This window comes from Pezoporus flaviventris, unplaced genomic scaffold (assembly GCF_033815535.1).
Source record: "Pezoporus flaviventris isolate CSIRO_AGI_PZ_B2104156 unplaced genomic scaffold, CSIRO_AGI_Pfla_v1 ptg000030l, whole genome shotgun sequence".
NCBI lineage: Eukaryota > Metazoa > Chordata > Aves > Psittaciformes > Psittacidae > Pezoporus > Pezoporus flaviventris.
Genome location: NW_026892578.1, coordinates 3829916 through 3844590, shown reverse-complemented (window position 1 = coordinate 3844590; position 14675 = coordinate 3829916). Strand labels below are relative to the sequence as shown.

At 45.5% G+C, this 14675-nt stretch overlaps 1 protein-coding gene across 4 annotated transcripts in view; it reads right to left on the bottom strand.

Moving 5' to 3' along the window:
* Window positions 1-9892, bottom strand: part of GABRA5 (gamma-aminobutyric acid type A receptor subunit alpha5) — a 55190-nt gene extending 45298 nt beyond the window's left edge. Inside the window, exons 1-3 of one of the 4 annotated variants that reach the window (XM_061459743.1) lie at window positions 9768-9892; window positions 8282-8434; window positions 242-363 (exon numbers count right to left, since the gene is read on the bottom strand). In XM_061459743.1, coding sequence (XP_061315727.1) covers window positions 242-363; window positions 8282-8367 — 208 coding nt within the window. In that variant the 5' untranslated portion in view covers window positions 8368-8434; window positions 9768-9892. The other 3 variants (XM_061459745.1, XM_061459744.1, XM_061459742.1) reach the window with 3 other exon arrangements.
* Window positions 9893-14675: the final 4783 nt, after the last annotated feature.

Below are 14675 nucleotides of genomic sequence, written 5' to 3'. Positions count from 1 at the left end.
ACATGCTCTCCTAATGCAACATCAGATGACCTCAATGACTGAAAGAGGACAACTTTCAGTGACCTTTGTATTGCATCCCATTTGCCAGGAGACAAATCTACTTTCTGGGCTTCGTTTAGCTAACAAAATACAACTCCCTTTTCAAGGCCCATGCTGAGAGCAGGTACCCATGTGGAAGGGCATCATGTAGACAATAGTCCTGCATGGTGGAGGCCTGGCCACAGTGAACGCGCTATCCTACCTCCCAGTCCCGGGCGCAGACGGTTGTCATAGCCGTCCAGCAGACCATCCAAGATCCTGGTGAATATGGTGATGTTATCATTGGCGTCCTCTTTTCCCGATGCTGTTGGTGTTTGTGAGAAGCTATTTTATGCAAATGAAGAAAAGAAAAACCAAGTCAAAAGCTGTGCCAGCCTCAAGGGGCTTCAGTCTCAAGGGAACTTTGTGATGGAGCCTCTGCCCCCTCTTGCCGCCCCAGCTGAGCGGTATGTGGAGCTGCAGTGATTTTATCACAGCTATAAGCAATCATAAATAGCTCTCCCTGGAGGAGGAGGACCTAAGGATGGGCCCACACCATGGAGGTAAAGGCCTGGGGCACTGGATCGGAGTACACCTAAGCCCACTGGCCATCTTGTTGTAGGGCACAGGGAGACCCCAATCCCTTGTGCTGCTCTGCCCCACTTCAGTCTCACCACTTCCCAAGTGCTAGCATGTCTTCATTCCCTGAAAGGAGTAAGGTCAGCTCACAGCACCAGTAAAAGCTGTGACTGGTTTTTCCACTGGGTTAGCTCTCCAGTCTTTGGGAACTGCATCAGCAGGCAGGGGATCTGCACGAGCAGCACTGGCTTGCTTGGGGACACTGCTTCAAGTGTGCCTGAAGGTAGCCTTTAATCCTTACATGCCAAACAGCTTCTAATTTCCAGTTTATTTAATTTATTTGAGGATAACAACTCCCACTGCATTAAAAAATCCCAGCCCAGATCACTGGGGTATCTGAAAAAACATGTAACTGCAGTACAGAAAACACAGTTCTTCATTCTTCCTCTCTCTTTTGCCTAAATTAGTCCTCCCTTGTAGTATGAAAATAACAGCAATGTATAGTGGTCCTCATTCCATATCTTTTAGGCCAAATTTGTTTTATTGTGAACTTTATTTCAACATTTTATACATGGCTTAGACATAGTAAGCTGCTCACAGCTCAAGAGTACAACTATAATTTATATTTTTAAGTCCATTTGATTTTCATTTAAAGATGCTTAGGAGAATCCTCTGCCTAGTGATGCCTTTGCCCACCAAAAGAACATAGGCTTAAGTTTATCCATAAGCATGCTTCACCTGCAGCTAGCAACAACCATCTCTCAGGATAGCAAGTCTGCTCACACTCGGCGCTTATTCAAGTTTCAGTCTCTGCTGAAGCAGGCAACAAATGCTCCAGCTGTGACAGAGCACGTCATCCCACTAGGAACCGTACCCTGCCTCATGCACCCTGCCAGCAGAGAGGAATCACACTCCAACAACTGGCACTCAACATGAACTAGTCACCCAGAGAGAAAAAAAAAACTTAAAAATCCATGTTTATTTACTAACAGTCCCCAGAGAAATAAATCAGTAAATAGAGAACCTCAAAGCATCCCTCTGAACAGCTTTCCTTGCACAATGCTTGTAACACATGCGTTCGGCTTACCTAGCAGAACACGCTTTATACAGAGAAAGGCAAGTGACCTCAACCTGGTTTAACCTGCTCAAGGTTTACAGTAACGGGACCTCACTGACACCCATGAGACGGGTCTGGAAATTTTAGTGACTCAAGACCTGTCTCAGGATGAGCTCCTGGTGGGCACATTGAAGACATGGGGACCCCCAGTCCTGCACCTGTTCCATTTACAGCTTGTGTGTTTCTGCTAGAAAAGGAAAGGATCACAAAGCCTCTCAGAGGAATAAAGGCTGGGCAGTGGCAACATGGGCCCAATTATAAGGAATGCCAAAGCACGTGAAAACGCCTGGCAGAGGAGGCTCCTCACAACCCGAGTGCCATCAGGACTGCTGTGACCCTCAAAAAGCTCAAGACTGGAGAGCCCAGGCCACCAAGGAGCTCCCCTTTGCTGCAGGTGGAGACATAGCCACAAATCTCACCCACTCTTCAGGCCATCAGGTCAAAAGACCAAATTTGTTCTGTTTTCTATGCTGTGAGCAGAACCTTTAGTGAGTAACTGAGGCAGCCAACATCACAGACATGTTTGACTATAATGAAAGATATTATTCCAGCAGATGCAACCTGGTTACAGAAACATTAGACATCCTTACACACCAGACCATTCAAGACAAAAGACTGTATATTTTTCTGTCAATCATAATCAAAGGGATTCACGACATGAAGGTGAATATTTACAAGTACCAGCCTAATGAATACAAATGGCAGACACAAGTTACAGAGGTGCTTCATATGCAGTGACCATAACTAACTCTTTGGTAAAATCCTAGAATACTATTTTAAACTTTCCTCATTTATTTTAGCTTCTTTCTTTTTTTTTTTTTTTTATTCTTTCATAAGAAAGAGATAAGCATCATGCTGTCTGCCTGCTTCACCCTATCAATTGAGGAACCCGTTCTCATTTTCCAATGTATCTGACAAAGAAGCAGAGAGATCAAACTTCATTTCATTCCTACAAGTTTCATGAGAAGCAGTGACTAGACAAGGGGAGAGCAATCTAAATTAGTGCCTCATTAAGTAAAAATGTGAGGTCAGCAGTCATCTATTCCCTCTGGCTCACTGACTGGGCCAGTCAGCACGCATGTAGCTCAGAAACAGCCTCAGCAAAACCAGCCCACCTCCTCTCTGCTAATTAAGAGATATGGAGGAGACTTGCAGGGTGATTAGGAAGGGTCCTGGGAGAAAAGGACCACAGAGGTAAAATGCAGGTGTTGCAATGGGAGATGGGAACAAGGGATGCCAAATGCAGAGCCAGGATTATTGCAAAGGTACAGTGCTGGGGGCACAAAGCTTCACTAGTTTCTCTGCTCTTGAAAAAGCTTGTTATTTTTAGTGCTTATGGCTGAATTCAAAGCCAGTTGAACTCAGAGGGAAGATTTCCATTGAACTATTTTTGTGGGGATGGGACAAAATATACTTAGTTCTCACAACTGCTCCTCTGAATCTAACAGTAGTAATCAATGCTGCTTCTTTCTATCTATCTCAGCTATATATATTTTTCACAAGAATAGTATGCACATCTCAAATACTGAAATACTTTTATATCTCCACAAGAAAAGCTAATTAATACAGGAAAAAGGCAGAGAAACAACTAGGGTGAAGACTCATAAAAAGAGTCTGCAGCAAAACTGCAATCCAATTTATATTTGGCAGACCGCTTCACCCGAAAAAGATAGCATCTGATGCTGAATTTCGATGAAATGTCAGTATTACGTGAAGTTGCATTTGTAAATGGGTTCCTGTTTGCTATTAATGCAAATGTTACTTTCTCTTTCACAGAAAAGTTGACGTTTAATTTCTATTTTTGAGATTGCTAGCAAAATGCTTGTTTTGGAGTAAGTGCTGAGGTTGTCTTTTATGACGTAAGACCTTTAAACTGTCCCTGCAAGCTTACACGCATATATTAGATACTATAGCTCTAAGAACATAAAGAAAATGTGTGATATCCTAAACTAATTATTGCCACACAGCTAAAGATTAGGTTTTATCAACATATTAGTAGGTAAGCATGTTATTGCCTCTCTGCAACCAAAGATGTTTTCCTTGCAGACATCTTCAGTTATGAATAAAAATAAACCTAGAAAAGCACCTTAGGAAAATGAGAAAATTCAAAGATAATTGCATTTAAAGCTCATTAGTGAACATAAACTAAACCAACCAGGAGTACTTCTCATCACACTTACTTAATATTGCAATTTCAGGGTGACTGAAAAAATCAGAAGCCACAGAAGGGGCCCATCAGTGTTAAATGTAATAACTCTTGGAAGACGTTCAGCTATCTTTTCTGACGAGTTAATTGTTTACCATTTTAAACATCACTGTCCTTTTTTGCCATCTAGTCAAAATCATGACATGTACAACTCATAGCTTAGCTGTAATAAAAGGAAAATGTACAGCAGATATTACATTTTTCCAAAAAACTCATTTTTAAAAAAAGCAAGAGACACTGTAAGGAGTATTTCACTATTGGAAGTGGTATTTTTCTCTCTCACTGTCTTAAAAGCAGAGTTTCCAATAACTTGCTTTAATAGGATTGGAATTATACCAGAACTTCAGACAAATTAACAGTTTGTGGAAAAGGCAGCGGAGAATGCACTTGCACACTTTTGGATACTGCCAGCTGGCCAGACATCAAAGGAAATAGATTTACTTTTCTAAGTTAGCTTCTTGCCATCCCTTTCTTACAGATTCTTGAGATCTAAAACAGCTGGTATTTTGTGAATTTGTGCAATGAAGATTCAATTCTTTCACACTGGATTAGGACAGAGGAGAGGACTGAGTGAAATGATGAGAATGTAATGGTCTTTGCAGATCCTTAAAGAATAATGTAATTCTTTTATTTAGCAAGAGCAGTATTTTACTACCCACAAGTAATTTGTGAGCAGTGTAATGAAAACCTGTTCTTCACAGAGCTATGTCTTATCATCCTCCTTGCACCTTAACACCTCTTTCAATATCCTGAATTTCTCCCAGGGTCATTAAACACCTTCCAGTACTCTCAGCTCGCCAGGTCACTGACCTGCAGCTTCTCTGACAGGCAGTGTGTGTGCCAGGGCTGGTCCTGCACCAAGCACGTGCTGGATGGCCTGCAGGTACACACCTGCATTTTGGCCAGGTGGGAGGCCAAGTGAAACAGAGATGCTGAAGCTGTCGCTTTCTGTTTGGCAGAAGGATTGACTGACTGACGCCTGTCTGCCTCCTCCAAGCACTTCCATGTACCCACTTAGTCTTCCAGTTATTAAAATCATCTGATGGGCTCAAAAACTAGCTGGAGACATGAAGAAGGAAAGAAAACAGGATAAAAAAATAAACAGACAAGCATGACTGCACAATGAGGTGATAATTCCTACAAAACTATGTTAAAAATATGAGGAAGACCTCCCTAGCACCTGCTAGGAATGACAGGGAAAGGGATAACCCAGCAGAACTAACTGCTTAGGGTTGCAGAGACTAACTTGAAACAACAGCCTGAAGGAAAGGTTATGTTCAGCCTAAACAGCAGGATTATGGTGTTAGTGATAAGGGCTGTGAGGTAGTGGAAAAGCATGTGAAACTACAGACACACCACAGACTGAATTCTTACAGTGTACAGAGAACTCTTGAATTGGCTACATTTAATTGGGATCTTCTGTTTTCCATGTTTCTACTATTATAAACATTATTAGCAGATGACAGCTAAACTGTGGGTACATGAGCTACATCCATTCCGCTTGGTTTTGGCTCTCAAGAAAGATTTCTGAAGTTGTGCATCCAAAACGCAAATGCACAGGGACTGCGCATCACCAATGTGTCCCCAGAGAGGTGCCTTTGGGCAGTCTGGGGCTTGCAAAAAGAGTCGGGATGCAGTAAGGTTAGCCAGCGTGGGGCTGGCTGCATGCTACCTAGTCTTAAGCTGATCTCAGTGCAGACAGTCACCCGTGGTGTCCACCCTTGCAGGGATCCACAAGAGCCCATGACGAATCGAACTCTTGTCTCATCTGAAAACACTCTTCACAGTTGTATTTGACTTTCACTTATTCTCTAGCTCTATTATTAATGTTTACTTTCAAGACAATTGTGAACTATCTTGAAATGCTTCAGCAAAATACCTCAACCCGTTAGAACATCATAGAACTCAAGGCTGAATTCAAGCTTGAAAAAGCCTTGACTTGCGCTGGACTTTTTCTGCAGTAGGCTCATAAAACTGCTACACCAGCAATGGTGGGTGACTTAACATCCTCTTCTTATTTCATCTATATCTTTGAATTTTAATTCAGTGATTTTTCTTTAAATAACTTCTACCGACTATGCCTACAGTCTTCCACTACTGCCTGTTGATGTGGAGAGCTATCGATAGTCATTCCACATTTATGTTAAACATTAATCACAGACATTTGCTGAGATTTCTGAAGTAGCCTAGGAGACTGAGATACATAATTCCTGTTTATTTTAGCAGGCATTGTGCATCAAAATCCCCCAATGTGGCTTTGGCTACATCAGCAAAAACTGTATTTATGTTTTAATATAAATATGGAATTACTATGGAGCATCGTAGACAAATCTCTGCCTTCAGCTATAACGTCCTACAGTATTTTTTTTTTTAATTTGTGCTCATTTGACCAATCACTTCTATCTAGCACGTTGAAAAATGCACTGCAATGCAATGGTGCAGTCCAAACATGGATAAAACTAATAAAGAAGAACCTGGTAGCAACAGCAAGTATTAGCAGCGTTAGATCCTTGCAGTTAATATACCAGCCTACATGTTAATTGTACTGCTCTGTCCTGAAGAGTCAGCCCCAAAGCACTTAGCAAATTACACTTTGAAACTGCTTCTGCCTCTGAAACAGAAGCACTGGAGCATCCCCTGTCTTTTGAGCAGGGTCAAAATTCAGCCTTAAGGCAGTGTGTGAATGGTGCAGCGAACTGGAGCTGCCTATCTCCGCAGGTCCAGCCGAAAATTACTAGATCAGAAAAGGGGTGGTGGAGGGGGAAGTTACGTGATGATCTCATTTTAGTGCACAGAAGCTTTTTAAGTAACTTGCAGAAAACAAGTGTCCTAGTTTCCCCTAACTAACTGTCCTGTTCTGATTATCTGCCAGGTTACAGGTCATGCCAATTTCTAACTGGGACTTAATTCAGTATTTGGTTTGGGGTCAAAAGGGAGAGTTAAACTCTCTTCTCTCTTTGCAGCTTCACCTTTCCTTCTGTAAGAGAAGTAACACAGTTAAAAGACCCCACATCAAACATGCCATACTCAGCTATTGCAGTGTGCTACCTTCAGCACGAATGACGATGGTCCATCAGGAAGTACTTAAGGTCATAGTTCTCAAGATTATCTCAATATGGTAATATTTTGTCAAATTGCAACCATGTCAAGACAAGTTTTAAACAGGTCCCACACTACCTATGCCCTGTTCATTTCTATCACAAAGTCCAGGGAGAGTTTTGCCTCAGACCACAGTAACAGCAGGGCTGAGATTTTCCAAGGTGGATACATCAGAGTGCAGGTCTCTGCATCCTTTGTAGTGTGCAGTCCTACAACTATTCACATAAGCCGCTGTAGTCGCAGGCTTCTGACTGCCCACATTGGACACTCACTGGCGACAGGGCTAAGTTTTGCTTCTGACATACACAGTCATCACTCAAAGTCTGGTCTTTCTCTTAGTTTCAATCTAGAGAAAAAAATCACTTTGCTTGAAAACCAGAAACTGATTTGCATCTCCATTTTGTTTCTTCTTATAGCAAGGAATTGATGGGTGTGCTTGTGAATCAGCACGTTGGGAGGATTCATTTTTTTCTGGTGAAATCATAAATGATTGTTCTCCTCCACAAAGAAGAATCAACCTACGTTTCCAGAGCACTTTCAAAATGCCTTTTCTAGATTCCGCTGCATAGCATGATTTTGGAAAGTTAAGATCTCTGGGTTTAAGAAAAACACATAAATAGGGTGTTTCTGATTGTCTGGTTGTTTTGGTTTTTTTTTTCCTAAGAGCTATAGTAGGAGTATTTCTTCAATGCAGTTTTCACAATATCACCATCCGGAAAGCATCCAAAGTAAAAATAAGGGAACAGGATTCCTTGCTATATGCGTTAGGGAAACACAATTGCTAATCATTCCAGCAAGTTTCAAACTCAGCCATCCCTCTGAGCAGTCACGATCTTAGCTTACTCACTAGAAAGCCTGCACCAGCCAGCAGCCTGCTCTGAGTCCTGCTGTTGCAGCCTTGCACTACAGCCTATACCCTGTAACCTGGCAGGTGAGAGGGAAGGTCCAAGCTCTCCTCATCGCACCACAGCCCCCTGGCTGTGCAACACCACAGGTCAGAGCATTCAGCAGTGCAGGCCTGGTTGTCTGAGCTCCCCGCGCACCCCTCTCTCCCCAAGCCTTCTCATAACAGCATTACGGGCATAAAGAACCGATCCGAGACAGTAAATCTGAGTAGGAAAACAAATTGCTCCCTTCCCCCTGACACCAGCACATTAAGATGAAATGCAAAGCCCGCTTGTTTTGTTCAGCACCAGGAGCCAAGGTTTTTCATCTCCTTAAAAAAGCCCACAGCAAAAATTCAAACGCAACTGGCAACTCACCCGAAGTGGCTGGCTAAACTCATGGAAATGCAGAAGAGGAAGAAGTTTTTGATCATGATAAAACCAGAGACACTCCCATTGTCCATTCCAGAGGAGAGGAGGAACGCAGGTGGTTGCTTTGGTGAAGGTGCAGCTGCTCACTTTGTTCATACGCTGCAACAATATTAAAAAAGATAAATGATTGCACGGACAAAGAGCAGGATGGCCGAGTTCAGCTAACACCGCATCTTCTGCTGTGTTTTTCACAAACTTATCTAGGCTTATGTAAACATCAGCTGTTTATGTAAAATTGTATATCTTCAAGGACGTGTTTTACCTTCTGCTGACAGAAAAGTGCAAGCCAGGAAAAATTCTTGGTGGCCCAGTTTTCCCTTATATTCGTCCGTGATACAAGCAACTAATGAAACAAGTCACCATTTCTCAAATGCCAGTTTCGACCCTTTACCTATTTCAACAACTTCCAGACGCCTGCAAACCCAGGCTGTGTGCAGCCTCCGCATCCTTTCCTTCCATCACAATTTTTTTCCCATTAAATACCCTGCTTCCCTTTCCAAAATCCCAGTTGAAATGCCAAGAAACACCTACTGCTTCTTGGAATTCATGCTGCTGATGCACGGCTTAGCAAAAGAGAGGGTGGGATGGGGAAGGGGTGGGGGGAGTGAAAAGTGACCTTCCTCGCAAAGGCACATAAACCTCACGCTAGCAGGAAGAATGACAGTCATATAGCTGCTCCAGCGACTGCCGCTTTTTGGATACCTGCCTTAGCCATCAGTCCACCAATTTCAGCACTGTGCACAAATGTTTTCTCCTGTGCACTCAAAAAAAAAAAAAACAAACCAAAAACCACAACCCAAACAAAACCAAAAAAATCCAAACAAACCAAACCCCAAACAAATAAAAATAATAATTAAAAAAACAAACAAACAAAAATATCACAAACCCCCAAAGCAAAACCCCAAAACAGACCCAGAGGGAAGCTGCTTGCCTTTCCCACCTGAACCTTATGCCCTCGCGATACACCGCTCCGCAACTTACTCTCCCTTCCGCGCCGGCGCAACGAGGCAAATATCCCAAACCAAAAGCCTCCCGCCGGGGCTGCGCCCGTCCGGTCCGGCCCGGTCCGGTCCGGTCCAGTCCCGTTCGCTCCGCACCGCTCCGCACCGCGCACTGCGGGGCTGCCGCTCCTTCCCGCACACGCGCAGCCCCGGCCCGCCCGCACCTGCCCGGCCGCCGCCGCCGCCCGCTCCGCGGAGGGTGGCACCTGCTCGGCCGCGCCGCGCCCGCTCCGCTGCCCCTTCCCTTCTCCCCTTCCCTCCCATCCCCTCCCCGCACTGCCCTCGGGCTTCCCCCCCACCCGACCCCGCCAAAGTTTTCCGCAGCCATGTGCGCGGCGCCGGGCGCAGCGGCGGCCGCCTGTGGGGGCGCGGGGGGCTGCAGCCAAGGGCTCCCCGCCGCTCTCCGCCGGAGCGACGAGCGGGGCTCTTACCAGCCGCCGGCGGGGGGACGAGGGCGAGGGGGCGGTCTTTGCCCGAAAGTTGCGGAGCGGCAGCGGAGCGGGAGCGGCGGCGCTGCCTCCCCGCCGCTGCCAGGCGCGGCCCCGCCGCAGCGCCGCGCCCGCACCGCCCCCGCCAGGAGCCGGCGGCCGGGAGCGCGGCCTCGGGGACCCCCCTCCTAGGGGCCGCGCAGGAGCCCCGGGAGCGCCCGTTATCCTCGCACGGGTCTCCCGCAGCCACCGCCGCGCTCCTCAGGGGGCACCGAGAGCCCGCGGAGAGAGCCCCGGCCACCTCACGCAGCGGGTGAGGCTTGCCGGTGTATAGCTCCTTGCACACACGTAGCGTAGAAACACAGGGTAGTTTGGCTTGGAAGAGACCTTAAAGATCATACGGTTCCAACGCCCCTGCCAGAGGCAGGGACACCTTCCACTAGACCAGGTTGCTCAAAGACCCGTCCAACCTGACCTTGGACACTGCCAGGGATGGGGCAGCCGTAAATCTAAGCATCCACACAGCTACAGACCCAATGACCTGTGTCCATGTTCCTCTTCCATGGTCGGTGGAGCTGGTCTGAACCGTTCCAACCCTCATGATTAAATATCCGTGGTTTCTATCAGCATTAAAACATTTCAGGAGACCTGCAGTAACTTTGAGGTCTCCTTGCGACTGTTGGTGGTGGTATTCCAGAAAAATGGAGGCACTGCTTCACAGCCGCAGGACTGGGAGCACTATCCTCAGTACACATTCAAGCCCCAGGCATTACAGACTGCTTGCAAGTGGAGGAGGGTCGATGTGTGTTCAACTATTCAAAAGGTGAAATGCGGGTTCCTTGAGGCACATGCGTCACTTTGTGGCATGTGCATGCTACCTGTGATGAACACGATTTCAGTGTTCATAACATGTTCTTCATGGTCATACTGTTGTGACCAGGCTTCCAAATAATACTCCAACCTCCATTATTAAATTATTAGATCTAATGAGGTAGTGTCCATCTTTCAGGCAACATTATGGATCAATGAAGTATCCTTCTTTTCCCATTGTCCAAAAAAAGCTCTATGAAATGAATCCCTCCACTGAAACCAATACTGATTCTGCAGTTCATTGTGGTGGAGGGTGCTGCTGCATGCGTGCTGGGTTCATGATCTGCATGATTTGAATTGAAAACTGGGTCTTCTGAATTCAAATTTCCATTTTAATTTTTTTGGGGGGTGGGGTGGTGTAACATGTGGTGCTTAGCTACGTTCAGCTTTTCCAGCAGTGATTTATGGTCTTAAATGCAGAACCAATGACATACGTTGTTCCTTAGTGACTTCAACAAATACCAAGTTGTGAATGAATGTTGCTATCAGAGTCGCTTTCCCAGTACTTAAAAATATCTGAGCAAAGTAGTACGAAGTGCCAGTCGTTTCTCATGTTAATGTTCTTGCCTAGGAGCGTTTAAATCAGATTTATTTCTTTTACAGTGCTGTGATTTCTAGTACAAACTATTTATAGCTCTCTACAGGTGATGTAAAAAACACGTGATCTTTAAATAATTTTGCAAAATAAAATTTAAAAATAGTAAAAGAATTGAATAATTTTACAAAAACAAGCACAGAAACACCGGGACCAGCCTTTCTATGGGACTGGGTGAGCAGAACCGAGCCTCCATCCTTCTGACTTGCTCGAACTTCCTCATGAAGTCATATTCAGCATATCCACTTCGCCAAATTTAAAGTGCACTTAAGATTCGGAGAAGAGAAATAGCAAGAAAATTATAAAGAAAACTTGGGGGGGGGGGGCGTCGGGGCGGGGAGGATAAACAATAAAGGAGAAAGAACTTCGTGAAACGACTTGGTGGGGAGCCGTCGAGTTCCCCATCCAGGTGGGTGGCTACCGCAGTTCTCCTTGTAGCCGCCAGGGGGCAGCGCCGCTCCACGGAAGTGCGGTGCGGTGGGCAGCGAGCAGTGGGGTGGGAGGGCCGGTAGTTTTGGGGGTGCCGAAGAGGACCCTGTAGGTGATTTAGCGAGCAATGTGGCCGGTGAAACGGATGGGAAGCTACCGCCCGCTATGCGAATCCTTAAACGTCACTAAAATAAAGGGGCTGGGAGAAGAGGCGTCGCGGGCATTGCTGGTGGCAGCCGTACCCGCAAGGAAGCGCTTCCCGTGGCTCCCAGCAGCAGCGTCGGGCGCTTCTTTTTCCCCATAGCCTTGTCTATATGATAGCAGTGTAATACACATCCGGTGCTCTTTGCCAGCTCATTATAGCTAATAATGCAGTATATCAGAAACATGTTGTTTATTAGCTCCTGGGCAAAGGTGCATACTTGAGAGCTTGTCAGATACTAATTGCGGAGGTTTTCAGATTGGATCCCTGCAGGATGGTGGCTTTGACCTGTGACAGCAGAGTTATTACAAGCAATAGAGAGACCTTTGCTTTGAATGTAAGTATTGTCCATGTCCTGCACTGCCTGTTTTCTGAGGCACTCCCTTGGGATTCACACTTGCTGTATGTGTATCCTTAGCCCCCTTGCTGGGTTTTAAATGCCATGTTGAATTTAGTATGTGAAACAATTGCTTTTTATTGTGGTCAAGGAAATGTTTTGGTTGGTTGGTTATTCTCTGTGCTGGTGTTTAGCAAAAGCTAACATAGCCATTCCACACTGATTTTCTTTAATATTTGAAAGAAGTTTTGCGTGGTCCCTCTCTGATATTTCTCTTCTCTACTTCATTAAGTAATGTTGCTTATTTACAGAGATGAATGAATTTGAGCTAGATCGTCCTCTACATGGAACTGAAAGAATAGTACAGGCAAACTAGGCCGTGATTTTTACCATGGCATGCGTGAGTGCTTACACTCAGGAGCACACTGGGAAATGCACACCAGGCCCTAACACTGTGACACTCTGTGTTGGGAAACGGACAATTCCTCCAGCAGCCGAAGGCAAGGCATCTCTGCCATTGATCAAACCATTCCTTCTCCTTCCAGGACAGCTACAGAAAGCTCATGAAGTTGCATGGAGGTGTGACATACTGTGGGCATTGATCCAAGCATCAGGCTCTTCAGAGGCATTCTCTTCTGCCAAGACTTTTCACTAGGTGGAGAAGATTACCTGTTTTCGTTGGTCTCCTAGCTAAGACTGTGAAAGCACCTGGGACAGTGGTTTTGGTGATGCAAATCCTTTTCCAATAGAGAGCAGTCTGAATTCAGCAGTCACTGCAGGAGTCCCTGATTGTGAGCTAACATCAACTCAGCCACTCTCTCAACACACAGAATGGATATGAACAAAGGGTGAAAGACTCGTTTCCACTCCCTTTTTTCTTAGTATTTGTAGAGACCACAGTCAAAAAGTGCTGGGTCTAGCTTCGGGCTCCCCAGTGTGAGACATGGTCATAGTGGATAAGGTCCAGCAAAGGACCAGTAAGACTACTAAAGGACTGGAGCATCTGTCCATGAGGAGAGGCTGAGAGAGAGCTGGGACTGCTCAGCCTGGAGAAGAGAAGGCTCAGGGGAATCTTATCCATGTCTATAAATACCTGATGATGGAGGAAAGAGGAGGGATCCAGGCTCTGCTCAGTGCTATCCTCTGACAGGACAAGGGACAGAAACACAAACACCATGACATTCCATAAAAAAGTATGTTTTTAGTTTGAGGACAAGCAAACAGAGGAACAGGTTGCCCAGAGAGGTTGTGAGGTCCCTGTCTGTGGGTATACTCAAAACCTGAGGGGGAACAGTCCTGGGAGACCCACTAGAGCTGACCTTGCCTGAGCAGGAGGGGGGTCTGGCTGATCTCCAGAGGTGCCCTCCAGCCTCAGACCCTTGGGGTCCTGTAATCTATGAAACAGTGTCATCCTGTGAAACTGTCTCTCACTTTCCCCAAACTATTCCACAAGTGCATCTGGTAGTGAAGTCACACAAACAACCTCTTTGATGTGAGAGCTATTAGAGTCTGGTAGACTTTGAAGCATTTTGTGTATTTCTGAATGGTAAGGAGAGGTATTAAACGCCTTTTTTTTCCTCCATTCTACTATGCTGTGAACACCCACAAAACACAACCAGTGCCTTGCGTTTCAGCTGTCTGACAGACCACACTGCAGACAGCTGGTGGGTTTTGTGTATCCCGGTGGCAGTAAGGAGCTACTTAGTGGAGTTTTGTGAAAGGTGGTTGGGGGCAGAGTGACATCGGAAAGGATTGCTCGGAGATAGAGATTGTCCCTTTTTGCTTACCACAAAGTGGTGCCACTGGGAGAGAGAGGCAGGCGACCGCAAGCTCTGTCCCAGCAAAATTCCAGGTGGTTGTGAAAAGCAACATCTTTAGCAAGTGGCACTGATGTTTCTGCATGCTATTTATTGCAATTCCCAAATCTGCAGGTTCAAAGGTCAAAGAACTTTATCTGAATCTAATCTTGAGCAGGTTGCTTTCTGCACACATTCAGTTTAGAAATGAATGAAAGGCTACACTCTTTGTTTGGTGGTCATCTGTTATTGGCAACCTACACCTCAGTCCATTTCCACATATTAGACTAACAGCCGAGTGACTGAAAGATATGCCTGAACACTGCCATCATGGATTCATGGCATACCTTAAGTTTTCATGTTTCTGACAGTCACTCTGGGCACCTTACAGAGGTCCATACTTCAAGATGAGAGCTTTGGGAGCTGACAGCCCTTTTTCTCAAAAGTAGCTGGCAGGAAGTTTAAATGACCCTGGATGTGTATTAGATGCTTTGCATCATCAGACCAGGGAAATGCTATCTCAAGATACCCCACAACCTGCAAAGGCGTGGAGAACATATCCAACATTTTTCAGTCCATTGCAAGATTATAAATCCTTGAATCAGAGCATTGAAACAAAGCTTGTCTGTTACAACAACTTTCCTGTCTTTCTACACCCACAGAAAGAGGCTCCGTATTTTTC